General features: G+C 33.3%; 1 protein-coding gene across 48 annotated transcripts in view; it reads left to right on the top strand.

Annotated features, from left to right (window-relative positions):
- Positions 1–18,513, top strand: part of RIMS1 (regulating synaptic membrane exocytosis 1) — a 486,916-nt gene that overhangs the window by 324,261 nt on the left and 144,142 nt on the right. For 12 of the 48 annotated variants that reach the window (XM_027057434.2, XM_027057428.2, XM_027057427.2 and 9 more), the window contains 7 exons: positions 119–290; positions 417–570; positions 1,615–1,686; positions 6,722–6,878; positions 7,868–7,993; positions 9,536–9,598; positions 14,188–14,277. In XM_027057434.2, the coding sequence (XP_026913235.2) occupies positions 119–290; positions 417–570; positions 1,615–1,686; positions 6,722–6,878; positions 7,868–7,993; positions 9,536–9,598; positions 14,188–14,277 (834 nt within the window). Of the gene's footprint in view, positions 1–118; positions 291–416; positions 571–1,614; positions 1,687–6,721; positions 6,879–7,867; positions 7,994–9,535; positions 9,599–13,214; positions 13,293–14,187; positions 14,278–18,513 lie in introns of all 48 variants that reach the window. The other 36 variants (XM_053222595.1, XM_027057429.2, XM_053222583.1 and 33 more) reach the window with 7 other exon arrangements.

Genomic DNA, 18,513 nt, shown 5'->3' with positions numbered 1-18,513 from the left:
TAACAGTTATGAATTAAAAATAGTTAAAATCCCAATAGTGGTATTACATGTCACTACAGTAGATGGCAGCATATACTTTATTTTGCTTTTTCATTTACAAAACATACTTATTTTTCAGTGATAAAAGCAAAAGGAGGACTAAAACAGTAAAGAAAGTACTAGAACCAAAATGGAATCAAACATTTGTCTATTCACATGTACATCGTAGAGATTTTAGAGAACGGATGTTAGAAATAACTGTGTGGGATCAACCAAGAGTACAAGAAGAAGAGAGTGAATTTCTTGGAGAGGTGACGTATATTGTAAAGATTCGAGCCAAATGCTTATTGAAGTTTTGTGATATGTATTAATTATGATAGCTTTTATATTATGTTTTGGTCAAGGTGCTTGATTTAATTTAAGAACTGCCCTTTCAGATCCTCATAGAATTGGAGACAGCACTTTTAGATGATGAGCCACATTGGTATAAACTTCAGACGCATGATGAATCTTCACTACCTCTGCCTCAGCCATCACCTTTCATGCCAAGGCGACACATTCATGGAGAAAGCTCTAGCAAAAAACTACAAAGTAGGTTAAAGTTATTTTTAGTTACCCAAATTAGAGATTAACATTCAAGATATTTTTTCAAATGTTTATTAGACATCAAAATACTGGAAAATTATTTATACAAAAAGACTTGGCAAAACTATTTTCTACATTTCCCTAATGCAAGTATTATGTATAGTACAGTAGAGGGATTCCAGAGCTGAGAGTTTAAAAACTCTGAATTAATCATTCTTTGCCCAGTACTGATTGAATTGTTGGTTAACTGACAAAGTAATTTTTGTTATTATTGATGAGTTGCTACATATAAGGTTCTTGATAACCTTATAGCTCCTGGGTATTTTTAACATTGTTATTCATAAGAAACATTTTTTAAAACACATTGTAAAGTATGTTTGTTGTTACTCATCTGGTGATTGGGAAGAACAGTATTCTTTTCTGCATGTATCCATTAAATTTTGATTTATGAGTAAATAATGAATCAACTGAAACTTAGAAGCTTCATTTTGGTAATCTAGAACCTGATTGTGTTCCTCATATAATTGAATTTTTCATGTTAGTGCCTCTCTGATCAATCATTTTCTCAAAGCTAATGTTTAATGCAGAAAATGGCTAATTTTGAAGGATAAACATAAATGTTTTATAAAGAGCCATGGTGCCTTTTTTAATAATATGAGCTCAGTAGAGCTCCAGCCAAGAAAGTCTTTTAACCTTTCCACCAGCCACATCCACCCTGAACTGCAGAGGAGGGCACCTAATTGGGTAGAAAACAGTGTATATACTTAAAGAATAATTTGAAAAGTCAAAATCTTACTGTATGAAATTCCGGTCCTTCTATGTCTTAAATGATTTAAAGAGGAAATATTGAGAAAATGTTATCCTTGGATCACAAACCTTTTTTTTTTTTTTTTATATCAGCTCAGCATTTACTTTGTATTATTCTTGTTCAGAAGTATTTAGTAGTAACGTTAATAAGTAGCTTTAAAAAACATTTTTTTTGACCCTGTCCTTTAACATTTCATAAATCAACAAGACACAGAGGTATCTGTTTGCCTTACTGTTGTGCAGGATCTCAGCGAATCAGTGATAGTGACATCTCAGATTATGAGGTTGATGATGGTATTGGAGTAGTTCCTCCAGGTGCGTGGGTGAAGAGCATGGCTCCGCTTCACTGTGCTTCTTATGCTTGTTTTCACTGTCAATTTCCAGACTTATTCGGGATACTGAACTGGAGATTTATAGCACAGAGAAATCAGTATTATATTATTCCATGGTGACTTGTGTTCCAAATTACTAAAAAAGTTTAAAATGTACTAGTAACTATTCATTAACATTCCCACTTAACTTAGGTTCTTTTCTAGAAGCATGGCTAGCTAGGTTGAAATCATTATTTCACAATGCTTTGAGCATAAGTAAAAATATGAATTTTATTTTGAAAGGATATGGTTCATTTTCTCAAATAAAAATTCCATTTTCCTATGTTTTATATTGTATGCCTACGATTTTCCATCTTCTGTTTGTGAAAATAATGTAGCCTTCCATGGAATATACTGAGACAGGTGCATGGCAGGATTTAAAATTGCATGCAGCATGGCTTAACTTTTAATGCTTTTGTGATGTGTTTACCACTTATTATACCTAGAATGTGTATGTGTGTATTAAAATAAGGAAATGCTTTAGAAAGATTCAGTATTCATTTTAAGTCAACATTTTTTTATCGCTGTATAAGTTAGTAAAATTTTTGTGGCATTGTCTGGTTCAAATCTCAGTTTCTCATCTGACTCTTTTTTGTCAGAAAGTGAGAGAACCAAGTAGTAAAGGCCTATTTCCTTGGCACTAATTCTATGTTATTTCCTTGATTTACTAATACAAAATAAGGAAATACCAAATAAGTAAGTAAAGTGAAAATCTTGAGATGTATAAATAAGAGTTACTAAAGGCATTTCCTTAGGAAGATATTGACATATAACCCCTTAATTTATGTCATTTCTCAGATGGAGATGCACTGAATTTGAGGGCAATGATTTTGGTAAAGTCAGTAGACCAATTCCACACTAGTGACTAAATTCACAATTTGGAGAGAAACATAAACCTTCTTTAAAAGTACAAGAAATTATGGAGAGTTCTCTAAAATTAGCTTTCATTTGCTTCCTGTAATTCAGAGAAAATAATAGTTTTTAATCACTGTATGACATTAGCAAATATTCTTAAAAACAATAAACTTGCTGCTGTACCCATCTATACTCTTAGATAATACTCTTTGATATCAGAGTGGAAGAGTTTTAAATAATAGTGGGTAAAATTTAATGTTTTATTTTCTGTTTTGTTTATTTATAAAAGTATCATAATATTTAGACACATTGTCCACAGAAACTTTATCACAACATTCAATAGAATATTGGTTTTTTATAAAATTGAAAGTGGAAAGGTGATTGCACATTAAATCTACTGACATATTTAAATAGGAATCAGATGATTCCTGTTAAGAAAGTCATCAAACCTCTCTAACAAGAATCTTGGCTATTAGTCAGCCTTAATGTTATTACCAGCTCATCTAAATTGAATTTACTTCTATGTGTGGTTCTCACATTTTATTCACCTAAAATTTCATATTTTTTATGATGAGGCAGGATAGCAAATGGATGAAAGTATAAACGGCCAATTGAATAAACACTAAATTACTGAAATGGTAAGTTTCTTCTCGTTTCCCTGAAAGATCACACAGGTACCAAAATGGGAAGTTATGGGACCCACTACAGGTGGAATTAGTGCTTGAATACCACCAAAAAACCCTGAGTTCTAAAAATATTTTTATTCCATACTGAAATACCATATTATGATTTTTATGAATGTATATAATCTCTTTTATCATATAGGAGCAGTGCCTAAATTGTCATTTCAAGTAATATTCATTTTAATTTAGTATTTAAAAGGTAATGAGGCAGATTTTTAATAGAATATAACAAATAAATAACCAATAATATATTATGTTCCAGAGGTCTGATCATAAATTAAGAAGGGAGATAATGAAATTAATTTATATTTTCAGGTATAGTCTTCATTGATCCAAAATGGACATGTGGTAGCTTCTAAAGATATATACAGGTGTGAAAAATACAATGTAGCAAGTAATATATATTTTAAATAAAGAGGGAAGATGAGACATTGGTAAAATTAGAGCAAGCAGCTAAAATAAAGTGAAGGGATAAGCTAATAAGCATCTTGATACATTCTCATATGCTTTTAGAAGTTGACTACAAATTTGTTACTACATTTCCTAGCATCCAATAGGAAGAGAAGTTTGTTTAGAAGTAGAGACTAGTTCTGCATATGTTCAGTAAACTCTGAAGTTTCTGGTTCTGTGTTTCCCCAAGAAGTTCAACAGCGTTTTTTTTTGTTTTTTTTTTTTTTTTGAGAGAGCATGAGCATGAGTGAGTGAGGGGCAGAGAGGAAGAGAGAGAATCCCAAGTAGACTCCGTGCTGTCAGTGCAAAGCCTAACACAGGGCTCGATCTCATGAATGTGAGAGCATGACCTGAGCCAAAATGAAGAATAGGCCACTTAACTGACTGAGCCACCAGGTGCCCCCAAAACCCTTATTTATATAGATGCCCTACCACAGCTGAACCTTAAATTTTCTTTTTAGAAGAATATGTTCGCCTTTCTAGAACCACAGAGTTCTATGCTCTTGTTTGATGTACTTACTACCTATCTCCACTTAGGGAATCTAAGGTTCTGAAATTAGTTGAGACATTCAGAGCTACTTTTTATTAATTGTATCATAATTTTGTGGTTATTTGAAATAAATGACTTTAGCTGCTTAAGAAGAATAAAAATAATCATATACAGAATTCCCTTATATGGGGCAAGACGTGGTGATCTCACTTTTCTTTTTTCTTTTTTTTATGTTTATTTTTTGAAAGAGAGTGAGACAGAGTGTGAGTGGGGGAGGGGCAGAGAGAGAGAGAGAGAGAGAGAGAGAGAGAAAGACAGAATCCAAAGCAGGCTCCAGGCTCTGAGCTGTCAGCAGAGAGCCCCATGTGGGGCTCGAACCCACAGGCTGTGAGATCATGACCTGATCTGAAGTCAGACACTTAACTGACTGAGCCAGCCAGGAGCCAGCCCCATGGTAATCTCAACTTTTCTGAGCATTATTGCAAATACATAAAGTGAAAAACAAACAAACAAACTTTGAGTCAACTAAAACATTGAAATGAGCATAAAATATCAGTGTCCTGCCAACTTTTTCTGAAGCTAGAATGTGTTCTCAATAATAAACATTCTACAGAGAAAACCAAATTACCTTGAAAAGCAAAAAACTGATTGAAGAGGGCATTTGTTAGGATGAGCACTGGGTGTTGTATGTAAGCCAGTTTGACAATAAATTATATTAAAACAATAATAATAAATTAAAAGGTAAAAAAACAACTGTGAATACAAATTAAGTTAAAAAATCTTACTTTCTACGTAAATACAAAGAATCCAAGGGAAAAAAATCATTTATATCCTTCTCACAGCAAGATGTCTAATTCCCTGTTATTTCATAGTGATTAATTATATAAAATATGAAAGTTTTATTTATATAACATGAATATTCATTGAAATCTTGAAATGGTGCTTCCAATTCAGTTTTCACCTTCCATAATTATTGTATAATTGATAAAAATGTTATCAAGTGATAACAAATGGTAGTTTGAAATGTTTATGTAATTCGGACCTTGGATTAATTATCTTTAAAAATAACCATGATGTTTTATAATGAGCTGTGAAATAAATTCACTACATGTAAATTTAGTTGGTTTCTTTCTAGACTTAATATTGCAGTTTATACAACTTAACAATGACAAAGAAACTTCCCTACACAAAACACAAAATAATAGCTTAATTGCTATGATTTTTGTTATAAAATTAAGTATATGAAATTATAAATTATATCATTTATGGTTATGTTATTCGGTCATTATACTGATGTTTTCAGAATGGCAGAGTGGTTGAGCTTATTTGATCTCAATATTGTCAGATTTTACTTTATAAAATGTTGAAAGACCTTCCTTATACTTTAAGCTTAGTTAAAAGATCGTACAATCAGAAAAAATAAATTGTTGGGGATTTTTAGTCTGCCTTTAATAATGATGTTTCATGGCATATTTTAAAATAATTTGGCAGTTATGAAGCAAATAAATGAAGAAAAGTTCAAGCTGCCCAATTAAATATAATGTTTTCATGTTCCATGTACATTTATGTAGTTGTAAATATAATCATTTTCCTTTGGCCACAGAATTTTTTATTTTGCTTTCAATAATGGCAAACAGTGACCCTTGCGAAAAAAAAATTTAAACTGTTACTGTGGATTTGAGATTGGATTGCTATTTTATCTTAACTAAGTCAGAAGATGATATAAACCTTTTTGCTTCAAGGGAGAATCAATTTTAGAATTTATTTCTAATTGCAGTTATGTTAACTATATTAATTATGTTACCGACACATTTGTGGAATAGGTTCAGATGTCTGAAGTAGATTTAATGATTGTTTCTATAGGAGGGTTAATATTCTCTGCATTATTACCATAGTCATCTCCATCCATACACTATTTTCACTTGAAAATTGCAGTATTATATGTGGTTTGCAAAATTCAGTCAGTATTTGTAATAGTGAAGATCTAGTACTTTGCTTTGTTAACTAAAATTTATATGATGATATTTTCATTTTCTTATTTGCAAAGCCATTTGAAATCCAGCCAAGATAGTTTATCCTGTGGAAGAAAAGTTCAAATAACTTTTAAAGAGACACCAAATTTCCAAGCATTGACTTATCTGTTAACTATAGTTCCCTGTCAAGTTCTTGATCTGGGTTGCTATAAAATCACTAACTCATTCATTTTTTGAATTAAAATAGTATCCCAACTCATTATAATGTCTGAGGCATCAACTGTCATATTCATATTCAGTATCTCCATGGTACCTTTGAACAAATCTGTAGCCTGTTTTTATGCATGTATATGTTACATTCTATGTACGTATACTTAATAGTTTTGAAGAGAAAGGTTAATAATATTGATTGCATGGCATTTATTTTCGTAGGTCAGTGGCTGCTTTAGATGTAATCTGATATTTCCACATTAAAGTTTATGTTATAGAAGAATACTGACAGATTTTTTTTGTGTGTACTCTTGCCAGTAGGTTATAGGTCTAGTGCTAGAGAAAGTAAATCTACAACATTAACTGTGCCAGAACAGCAAAGAACAACTCATCACCGCTCACGTTCAGTATCTCCTCACCGCGGCGATGATCAGGGAAGGCCACGTTCACGTTTACCAAATGTGCCATTACAGAGGTAGGCTTTAAGATGGGCTTAGTGTCTCTGAGAGTACTTTTTAATTTTAATATAATGTAAGCTGCCACAAGACTGTTACTGAAATGAAATAACGGCTTGGTCAGTCAGGTTCTTTTCAGAATCATTTGTGGGCAAAATGTCTTTTTATTCATTACCCAACCTATCTTACATTCTGTTCTTGAATCTCAAGAAATTTTTTTTCCAGGGAGTCGAAGAAGTTTGTGTCCCAAGCACAGTTTTTGAATAACTATCTTGTATTGTTTGCTAGTTTTCTCTCATGTTAGGAAAAATTGTATCATAGTGAATAACCTGTGGAGAGAAATGGCAAAGAGGAAGAGGTTAAGAGTGTATTTTTATTTTATTTTATTTTTTTTAAAATTTTTTTAACATTTATTTATTTTTGAGACAGAGAGAGACAGAGCATGAACAGGGGAGGGGCAGAGAGAAAGGGAGACACAGAATCTGAAACAGACTCCAGGCTCTGAGCTGTCAGCACAGAGCCCGACGCGGGGCTCGAACTCACGGACCGTGAGATCATGACCTGAGCCGAAGTCGGACGCTTAACCGACCAAGCCACCCAGGCGCCCCTAGGGAGAATGTATTTTTAAGAAATTTAGAATTGTCTCTTTGAAGCACTTTAAGTGCTTAGAAAAGTATATAAAGCATAAATCATGTAGTGCCGTATTTTATCTTCTATTGAAACATACTTCTTAAATTTTAATTAAATATTAAATTGAAAATGTGATGAAAATTGTGGTTCTTTTTTGATAGAGGTGAAAAGAGGGTTGAAGAAATGTAGCTCAGGCAGAGCACTCAGAGAATAAATACCGTTAGCTCATTGATAAAATATGTATTTGGTTATGATGCCAACACTTTTTAAGCCATGCCAGTTATCTGCCAGTTACTGTCAAATCTTCCCCATTAGTCTGTCAGCCTGATTTGGGAAGATGATACACTTTGATGCATACGAATTTTTGTAATCATTTTAGGAGTTTAGATGAAATTCATCCAACAAGAAGATCACGTTCTCCAACTAGACACCATGATGCCTCCCGAAGTCCAGTTGATCACAGATCCAGAGATGTGGATAGTCAGTATTTATCAGAACAAGACAGGTATTTGTTCAAATTATGATCTCAACATAACTTTTTGTTCTGTTTTGACTTATGATAAATATCTTGGCATAGTACATTAGAAAGTAAAAGTATTTAATCACTCAAAATTTAACTCTCAAGGAACAACTGTTCAGGGTATCCCAATAGAAATGCAACTTTAAGAAGTATTTGGCTAACATTATATTGTCATAATGTGTGCATTTTTTTACAGATCAAAATTTATGTTTAGCCAGGTTAAAATGTGTAGCTTGTTGTTCTAACTTCTAGAAGGAAGCCTACCTAAGCAATTTTCAATGTTTTATATTTTGTGGAATGCAGTCTTTGGGATGTTATTTATGTAATTACAAAAATATTTTTTTATGTTATTAAACAATTTTGGATACAGGTCATGTGAAAGTTAATGTTGCAGAGTTTCTGTGAGGACTTCAGTAATAATATTTTTATATACTTAATTTTCATAAATGTATTTCTATAAAAAACAAAATAATTGAGATGGTATTTTTCATGTGAACAAGTACTTCCTGGACACAGTTACTAAAAATCTACATTACGACTCTGTTGTTCTACATGCCCATAGACTTTCTTCTCAAACCACATAACTGTATAATATGCTAGACCACAAGCTCAGGATCTGAATTAAGGTTTTAGGATATCCACCTTGTTGAATATCCTCTTCTGGCTTTTTAAAGTAGAGAAACTTTCAGGAAGGAGTAGGGAAATGATACAGTGGTGCTTAATGATTGACTTTTTCCTGTGTAGTCAAGGACATAAAACTCAGTAGAGCTTCTTAACCATTTATTGTCATCCTACCATGGGAAGTGACGCCATGACCTTCAAGAGTATAGTCATATTGGGTACTGAGACAAGAACTACTCTGAGGAATAGGATTCCACACTGCTCAGCCTGAGTTGAGTTGAGTGAGGGTCACTTTTGTCAACATTCATTGGGGCCACTATGATGTTAGGTGAGGATGGAAAAAAGGACTTCTTGACCAAGGCATTTAATAAAGTGAGATTAATTTGAGTGTAGAAAAAGTACAATCTTAAAATAAAACAATTCTAATTGAGTATATTCATGATTGGTTAAAAAAAAAACTAATATGTGATACTGTGTTTTTAGTGGCTGTAGAAACCAAGAGGACTATCATGCTTAGGGTTCCAATTAGCATGAGAAAGGCCAGGTGTATAGGCCTTTCAAAGGTCTTTAAAATATCCAAGTATCTGGAATTGGAAATAGATTTCTGTGTCTTATTTTGGGAGGGTTTAGTTTAGTTTTGTTTTAGTATTTTGTAAAGTCACTTGGAGATATAATAGCAAATCAGCAACAGCTAGGACTTTGACCATAATGTTTGTACTTTATTGTTTAAATTTTTTAAAATACTGTCATGTTTCTTTTTGTTTAACCTCTCAAGCAAATATGCTAGTGCAGACAATCTGGTTTCTTCCCTTTTCATGTTTTCATCGGCATACCATTGGCATAACCCATGTCATTTAATGCCTCATGATTTATCTGTTCCATTCACCACCCATCCTGTCTGTGCAGTGAGCTTCTTATGCTGCCCAGAGCAAAACGAGGACGAAGTGCAGAATGCCTCCATACTACCAGGTAAATACAGGGATTTGGTAATGGTAACTGTGTGTGATGACTCTCTTTCCATTCTACTATTCTTTCTTCTCTCCCTTAATGGTATGATGACAAATATGTTAAATTAATTCAAAATTTGTTTTGTTTTATTGGAGGTTGTGGAAAGGTTCCAAATATATTTCAATTCTAATCCAGGCAGACTGCTTTCCTGTTTGTATATTCAGAATCCAGAGACTGATTCATGAGCCTCTTTGGAACTGTTTTACACATTCCTAAAACTGAGGAGCCAATTTTGCAATTACAATTCTAAATGCTCACCAGGGAGCAGCCCCCCCACCCCAACCTCCCCAACAACACACACACACCTGTCTAGTCACAAGAGGTCTTATCTGTGCATGGCAGTGTTACTGTTTTCGTGATTATAAGTTTGTTTTAGCCTTTTTAAAATTTCCTTTTGGAATCTAGTATGGTTGATATTCTGTTTGCTTTTATTTATTTTTCTTTAAATGTTTCTTTATTTTGGAGAAAGAGAGGGGGAGAGAGAGAGAGAGAGACAGCACATGCGCGAGCATAAATAGGGGAGGGGCAGAGAGAGAGGGGAAGACACAGAATCTGAAGTAGGCTGCAGGCTCTGAGCTGTCAGCACAGACCCTGACATGGGCCCGAACTCACTAACCAAACCGTGAGATCATGACCTGGGCTGAAGTTGGATGCTTAACCGACTGAGCCACCCAGGTGCCCCAGATATTGTTTGCTTTTAATAAAATCTTCAGGAGTCACTTTTTGCCGACTGAACATCAGCTTCCTTCTTGATGAAGAATGAGAATCTTTGACCTTTGACTTCTAAACCTTCCCTCCCTCCATCCCCCCCACCACCAGTCCAGAAGGGTTACAATACAGACTTCCTCCTAAAGGCATGTAACAAACAATATGATGCTTCTTTAAAGATGAGAAGAAAAGGGGATGGAATATTCTCCTGTAAACTGGAGCTAAGAACCTGATACTTTATTGTCATCTCATTACATCTTAGATTTCACATCCAGAATAAATAAGTTAATGCATAAAATCTCTTACAGATTATTCATAGAATGCAGTCTGTAAATATTTATTGTCAATTTGGAGTTAATAGAAAGTAAAGAAATAGAAAGTCAGTGAAACAAACCAACACACAGACAGACTCTTTCATATATTTGGCCAACAGAAAGACAGTAGCAAGGCGAAGGAAGAGCTAGACCTGGAGCACCTGCATGCAATACTTGGTCAAATGCAGGATTTATTTTGTCTAGATGGAACATATGGTTCTGTTCAGTATTGCAAACATGATCATGCTAATAAGAATTATTTCAACTTTATATATATATAAAATTAGCCTACTCATAACTACTTTCATGTTTGCTTATAGCACCATGGGGGGAAAAATGAGGAAATAGTAGTTATGATTGTGAACTAGGGAAAAAATATAAAATGAGAAATGTAAATATTATCTCAAATTCTTTATAATGCTCAACTGCCCAGGCTTACTATTACTTGTTCTTTCTGACAAATAGTTTGTTATAGGAACAATGTTTTCTTTTTTTCTCATAGCTCTGTTGATTTGACTATAACTGTAAAACAATAAAACAAAAACAAAACAAAATAAATTTAGACCAGTAGTCTAAACAGAACAGCTAAATATATTTTTTTTCTTTCCCATGTTATCTACTTCTAAAGGTGAAATACGAGGATATGAAAAGTATGATATACTGGTAATTTCATTATTTTGTACAATCTTCAAAATACATAATATCATATTTACTTTGGAATTTGAAGAATAAAATTTAAGAATTTGCTACTTTCTAGCAAACAATGAAAATAAAGTTCATTGGCCACCAAGCATAGTATTGTCATTAATATACTTTATCTCAATTCCCTGGCAGTAATTGTATTATATGAATGTTATTATCCTAATTTTACAGATGAGGAAAGATCCTGAGAAAGTTTAATTTTATAAGTAACAGAGCAAGGATTCAAAATCAGGTCTATTGACATTTTCCACCAAACTTGGAAAATCTAGTTTTTCCAAAATTAGATTCTGAGGAGTTGGTGCTGTGCCAATAAAAGAGTTTGTGAGTCAAACAGATTTTGGAAACATTGCAAATTACAGTCCCTCCCTACTGATTTAATATGCATAGTATGTTAAAGTCATATACTAAAGAAATCTGTCTCACGTTGTTTAATTCATTTTCTGCCTATTTATTTTTATAATTAATACATAATATCCAGTTATTATGTTTATAACTTATAATTATTATAATTTAGTATTTATAATAATAAGTATTTATTTACTTATTTAACCATTAAACCATTTTTTCATAAAAACACAACCCAAGAAAGTAATGTCGTACAGAAAATTCAATAGCTGTCCGTCATTAAGTGGTAAAGCCAAGGTGGGAATTTAGAACTTCATACTATAAATAAATATTATGCTGTTTTCCATTCTGTTTCACATTCTTTGCTAATCCTTGTTAGAGTGTTCCTGAATAATCACTTTTGAACCAATTGCTTTAAAAAGTAATATAGCAACTGGTATTAGAGATATTTTGCTAAGGCTAAGAGTTGAAAATAAGACTATTGTCTGCGAAGCAGGCAAAATCCTTAGTTTCAGTAAAATATGTCCTCAATTAGTATTCAAATATGGTACTCGAATATATTTTTAAACTGAAGCTTTAAGAGATTTCCTTTCATTTAGCCATTAGTATAAATATGAGTAAACCAGTGGGGTGTTTAAATGTTTAGTATGTCCTTAGCAAATGTTTATTCCCTTCCCTATTTATTGTATTTTAATGTAGGCCAAAATAGACAAGGGGCTTTCATAACAGCAATTAAACTTGTAGAAACATTATTAAATCATCAAAAAATTAATTAATTAACTGGACCTAGTTTGTGCTTGGTGTAGTACAAACCATCCAGAATCCCTCATAGATCTTAAAAGAACTCAGATAAAGTTGGGCTTTTTTCTGCCATTTTCTGCGAAATCAAAATCCATATTCCCGTTTGCATCTATTGCCCATCCCATTTAATTTCCAGTGATAAATTTTACCTGTGGTTGGATTTGAATTCAGAAGCCAATAAATGGGAAGGATTTCCTCCATTGCAGCCACTTGATGTGTTGGTGGTGCCTTCTCTTACTGTAGTCTGATGCAGTGATCAGCTTTCTCCCTGCCATGCTGGTCAGCGCTTTGCTAATTACTAGAATGTTAACTCTCTCAGTCATATTTTAATTCCCAAATTACATAAATTATTTGGTTAGTACATTTAGGTATGAGTTGTTTACTTCCATAGAAGCAGGCATAAAATTAAATCAAGGATTAAAGAGTACATTTAAATATTGATTAACTCATAGAAGTTTGTTAGCAGATATTTTTCAAATTAAGGCAATTATAATTTTGAGTCTTTATCTTAATTATGAAAACAATGTCTATGATTCCATATTTTAATGATTCTTCTATCTTCAAATAATTATTGTGGTTATTCTGGGGAAAAAAAAGATGCGTCTTTGATTTTAGCTTTATAGGCCTCCTATTTTTTTTGTGTCTTAGTAAAATTTGCTTCCTGTATATTTTTCTGTTTTCTGCGTGTTTGTGTGGCCACGTTCCAGATATTTTGTTAGGCACTATAAAACATTACCGCCTAAGATGCCTTTATTAGAGAACAGTTCTCACTGGAATATTTACAGGTAAGAGTCATGACAGTGAGTCCCAGTTGTAAACTAATCCTGAATCCCTTGCCTACTAAAAATAACAAATTTAAATTCTAATAAAGCACTACCATTTATTCTTGAGAGTAATTATATGCAGAGAAACATTAAATTAATGATATCTAAAAATAACTTTAATTAATTATAAAATTTATTCTAGATTATCTCTCTAAATGAAATCTAATTACTCAAATATCAGAATTCTAGTTGTCTTGTCATTTATGTTATTTTTGTTGATTTTAATTATGATAATTAATTTTATATTATTTTATTTTTGGATAATTTTGATTTGTGAAGCTCAATTCTGCCTGCACATACCAAAACCAAGTCAGTGACTAGACAGGACTTTCCCCTTCATCATGAATGCTTTAACACAAGAGTATTGAGATTTACTGATGAAATATTAGTTAGGTAAGAACATTTGGAAGTCATGCCTTCCACTTCCCTTGTCTAGTGTTGTGACCCAAAATAGTTGAGTTGTAAATTTTTTTCTTCTCTGATGTCCTTCATTTTGTTTTGGTGTGGCATCTGTTCTTGGTAATGAAGTTTTAGGCATTTTGTTTTAGTGCTTTTTGTATCCCAGTTTTTTCATAAGAAGGTGTGATTTTAGTCTCATTTTTTTTTCAGTCTGAGACCCTTTTAAAAAAATTATGCAACCCAATTCAAGCATAATCTTTGTTTAGTTTCATTTTCTAAACAAAATTTTGCACTGCCATCCTGTCAGCTCTCTCACACCCTTATGAACTGAATCACAGTGATTCTACATTTTATGTAAAGGGGACATTATTTTATGCTTTACTCTCTAACATGGTCTTCCTTTCTTTGTTTTCTTTGTCTTTCTCTTCTACCACTGGATGCAATGCACTGGCACTAGTGAACTGCAGCCCTCCCTTGACAGGGCTAGGAGTGCTAGTACCAACTGCTTGAGACCAGATACTAGTTTGCATTCACCAGAACGAGAAAGGTATAAAATAAAGACTTTCTTAATTCCCTGTCATTTGTACTAGTGGTTTTTTTTAATCACTTTGTTTTGTTTCATGTGAGTCTCACAGGTTTATTCATTCATGTTCACTTTGCTAACTGTCTCCATCCCCCCCTCCCCTTATGATACCCGTCTACCTAGAGATATGTGTATGTGGGTCAGCCCGAGGGCACACATACACATATTTCCGTGAATGTTGTTGCAAATGGTGTGATGTAATTTGTAACTGCTTTTGGCTGCTGCTTTTTCCCTTCTGTTCCTGTTCAGTGGTTTTATTTACACACTACTCAGGGAGCCTTCAGTATGCTGATAATGTGATAAGGTTCAGTGAGTTATCTGAAGGGGAGGATCACTTTCCTATTAGTTCCGATGATAAATAGTATTTGTAGGTTTCAGCAGTCTTTCCCAAACTTAAAGTAAGAATTTCATTTAGGTAGAAAACTTGCCATGTGAATTTATATTCGCTGTTTAGTCAACCTACTCTTTGATATAGATCACATTTTGCAGTAAGTTACATTTTGACAACAAAAAATGTTATGTCTATCTTAGATCTTATGATGCCTTACAAAATAAATGCACATTATACATACACGCACAGTTTTGCTTAACACTTTTAATTGATTAATAAATAATTCTGATTTTAATTCAAATGTATTCAATGTTTTTGTATTATATTGTCTCCTAATTTTGAGCAGCTAATTTTTCCATGGTAGTGGAACTTTCTATCTCAGTAAACTTGGTTATCATTGATAGTCTTGGATGTAATTTTTTTCTTTTCAATTAGAAGTCAGTCACTGGAGATTTGTTTACTCCCTCTTTACAAACCCTGAAGAAAAAATGTTTAGTGATGCTAATGTGTAACCCACTTCTCTTCTTTAGAGGCTGCTTAAAGCTTTTCTTTAGCAATCTTTCTAGACTAAATCTGTTTATTTGTTTATGAGCTGTTTATTTCTGGACTTGAATAATCAGTACAGATATACACACCCTTTTTTTACTGTTGTCATAACATTCTACTGAGAAGTTTACTTTTTTGTTTTTAATTCTTTTGTATTTTTCTATTTTGTAATAGTAAACAGTAGAATCTAACTTATATATGTTGTATTTTTTTTTATATTTGTAGTAGAAATTTTAGTTGAAATGGTTATTGGGTCTTCTAAAATCACAGCTGAAATGGTTCTATTTTAACTCTTTTGTTATATATTATTCCTCTCCCCAAGAAAAAGGTAAATACAAGAGTAGCCAGAAAAATCTTTTTATATTTTTTACTTATTTTTTATTTCCTTATATGTTCTGTTTGGTATTAAAACAAGACAGAATTGTTCAAATCAGTAGAATATTCTGACTACAACAACACCGTAACATTTTTAGTATCTTTATATAGGTGCTAGCTAATAGAAGTATAACACAAGCCACATTTATAATTTTTAATTTTCTGGTTACCATATTAAAAAGATGAAGTTAAATTTAATACTTTAACCCAGTATATATCTGACAATGATATCTGACATATCATTATGACGTATAGTCTATTAAAAAGTATAGATATTTTGCATGTCTGTTTTCATAGTGCTTAGTAGACACTGGTGGGTTGTGGCTACTGTATTGGATACCACAGGTTTATCCTTATGCTGAAGCCTATCTAGCATATGTTCCCTTGTTACACTAAAGCCATAGGGTTCACAAATCCATGTGTTGGTATATTTAACCTCTCAGATAATACCCTTAAAATAGATCAGCTTGTAGACAAATATTCTGGCCAAGTTATTGTACCGGTCACAATAGTCTAAGGTCTAAGTGAATGTACTTACTTTTGATAGAAGAAAAGTATGATTGAAATCTATATTCACTATATATTGAATACAAAGAAATTTTCCATTAAAAAATGAGACAGAGAGGCAGGAATTGGTATTCTCATTGATCTTTAATTTATTGTGGTCAACTTTATTGCCAAGAAGAAAATAAATGAGATAGGTTTCATCAAGAAAATTACAGAAGCTGTAGATTCTTACTGGTTTGGAGGATAGGGACTTCAGATGCCCTTTTGTGCACACGCCTATAAGCAGCTTTGAGGCAGAACATCATAGTATCAACAGTGGTGACTTTGTTCTCCACTGTAAGCTAAAGTCCCTAAACAGGATGTGCAGAGAGTAGGAATGGAGAGGTTTAGAGGGCTTTCCAGGTTATTAATTTCTCTGATTGAGCAGAGAGCTTCTTATGTTAATACCCAATTTATACATAGTAGATAAAATGTTAAAGAAAAATTTTAAACATAATTTCATATACTTTAGATAGTAACGTATTTCCACAGCCCACAGCGTCGTGAACTAAACAACTTGCTGATTCTAAACCATTTTGATGAATGTTTGTATGTTGTTATATCAACTCCGTGCCCTTTTCTGAAGAATTTTCACTCACTTTTAAAACAAATGAAGTATTGTGTCAGTGCAAAGAATGAAACTGTCAAAGCAGACTCAGTGTCCAACACCACAGTTCACTAATGATTCAAAGATAAAGGAGCACCAGGCACTAGTGACCTATTCTTTTCTTGAAGGAGTCCATTTTGTCTCCTTCATTAGGATGGTTTGGCCCAGGCTGAATAATGCATGTAGAAGCACTGTTTGCAAAGGAAGCCATTTCAGTTTTTGAGTGTCTTCATTATGTATTCTGTTGATTACACTAATAACAAAAATAATTATGGATTACCCCATTGCTCATTCTAGTCATGCTTAAGAAAATTTGGGTTTATTTCCAATAAAAGGTCTAGAAAGACTAATAATTTCCTACTAAAGATGTCTAATAGAGGACTCTCCTTTATCTTTTCATTAGCAAATACCATTGAATATTTACAAGGAAGTTTAGTTAAGGTTGTTTCACTTTTCCTTCATCTTTATTCAGGGTCTGTTGAGGTCATTCATTCCCCTTGTTCCCTGTTTGGGAATGAGTAACTTATAGGCCTGCCATTAACCTTTTCTTTCCAAGATTTTAAAACAAATTATTACTGAAATGTTCAGAAGCATTTATTGTTAGAGCTACTGGAGAACATTTGCTTTCCTGGGATATTTTATCTTCTTCCTTGACTGTTCACAGAAATCACAGCCTTACTGAAGGCTCATGAAATGGTAGTGTATACTTACTGCCTCCATTTTTTAACCTCCTAGTAAATCCTGCAGTCTGACTTCTACCCCTTACCGTGGCTCTACCACTATGCTGAAATTCCTCTATGAACTACACTGGCTCCCTAATTGTCCAACAGTGTCTTGCAACATTTTGCATTAACCACCCAGTCACTTGAACCTCTCTTGTATTTAGTACCTTCTACAAATTTTCTTTCTTAGGCCTTGGTTATGACCCAGCCTCTTCTTGCAGGCTTCTCTTCCTATCTCACCCCACACGGATAGGTGTTCTCCTGGCTCCATCTTCATTTTTGTCTTGCCCCACTCATTCTGTCCCTGAAATTATATTTCTATCAAAAACTTCCATTCTAATTAATACCTATGAAGACAACACTCTACTGTAATTGACCAGGCCAGAACTTTCCCTTGAGTGCTAGGTCTAAATTTTAAAAGCTGCCATTTGTGTACATCAAAATGTCTAATTTAAATTCATTATCTCCTCTTACATCCTTTCTTTTTTTTTTAATTTAAGTTTATTTACTTATTTATTTTGAGAGAAACAGAGCATAAGTGGGAGAGGGACAGGGAGAGAGAGAGAGAGAGAGAGGGAGGGAGGGAGGGAGAATTGCAAGCAGCTCTGTACTTTCAGCACAGAGCCCAATGCAGGGCTCAAACCCATGAGCCGTGAGATCATAACCTGAACTCAAACCAAGAGTCGGAGGCTTAACCAACTAAGTCACTCAGGCACCGCTCCCCTTACATCCTTTTATAGCAAAATACTTTCTCTCCCTAAATTTTCCTCTTATTAGGATGGCTTTGATATATAATGAAGCACATTAGCTGGAAACATTTTTCCTGCTCCTTCACATTCAGTGAATCAGTAAATCCTATCAGTTCTCTTTTCAGAATCTCCCAAACAGATCCCCTACCTTGATTATATTGACTTATATTCTAGCCCTTCCCTTGTCACTCTTGCCCAATTGATTTTTTCATGAGCTTTATTAGTAGTATTTATTCCTTCTTGTCTCAAGTTTTCTATCCATTAAAATTAAAATGCCATTTTTCCTTTGTTGTCTGCTTAAAATTTTTACTCATTCTTCAAAAA

This window comes from Acinonyx jubatus, chromosome B2, assembly GCF_027475565.1.
Source record: "Acinonyx jubatus isolate Ajub_Pintada_27869175 chromosome B2, VMU_Ajub_asm_v1.0, whole genome shotgun sequence".
In the NCBI taxonomy this organism is placed as follows: Eukaryota; Metazoa; Chordata; class Mammalia; order Carnivora; family Felidae; genus Acinonyx; species Acinonyx jubatus.
Note: the sequence above shows the minus strand (reverse complement) of the source record. Positions and strands in the feature narration are given on the sequence as shown.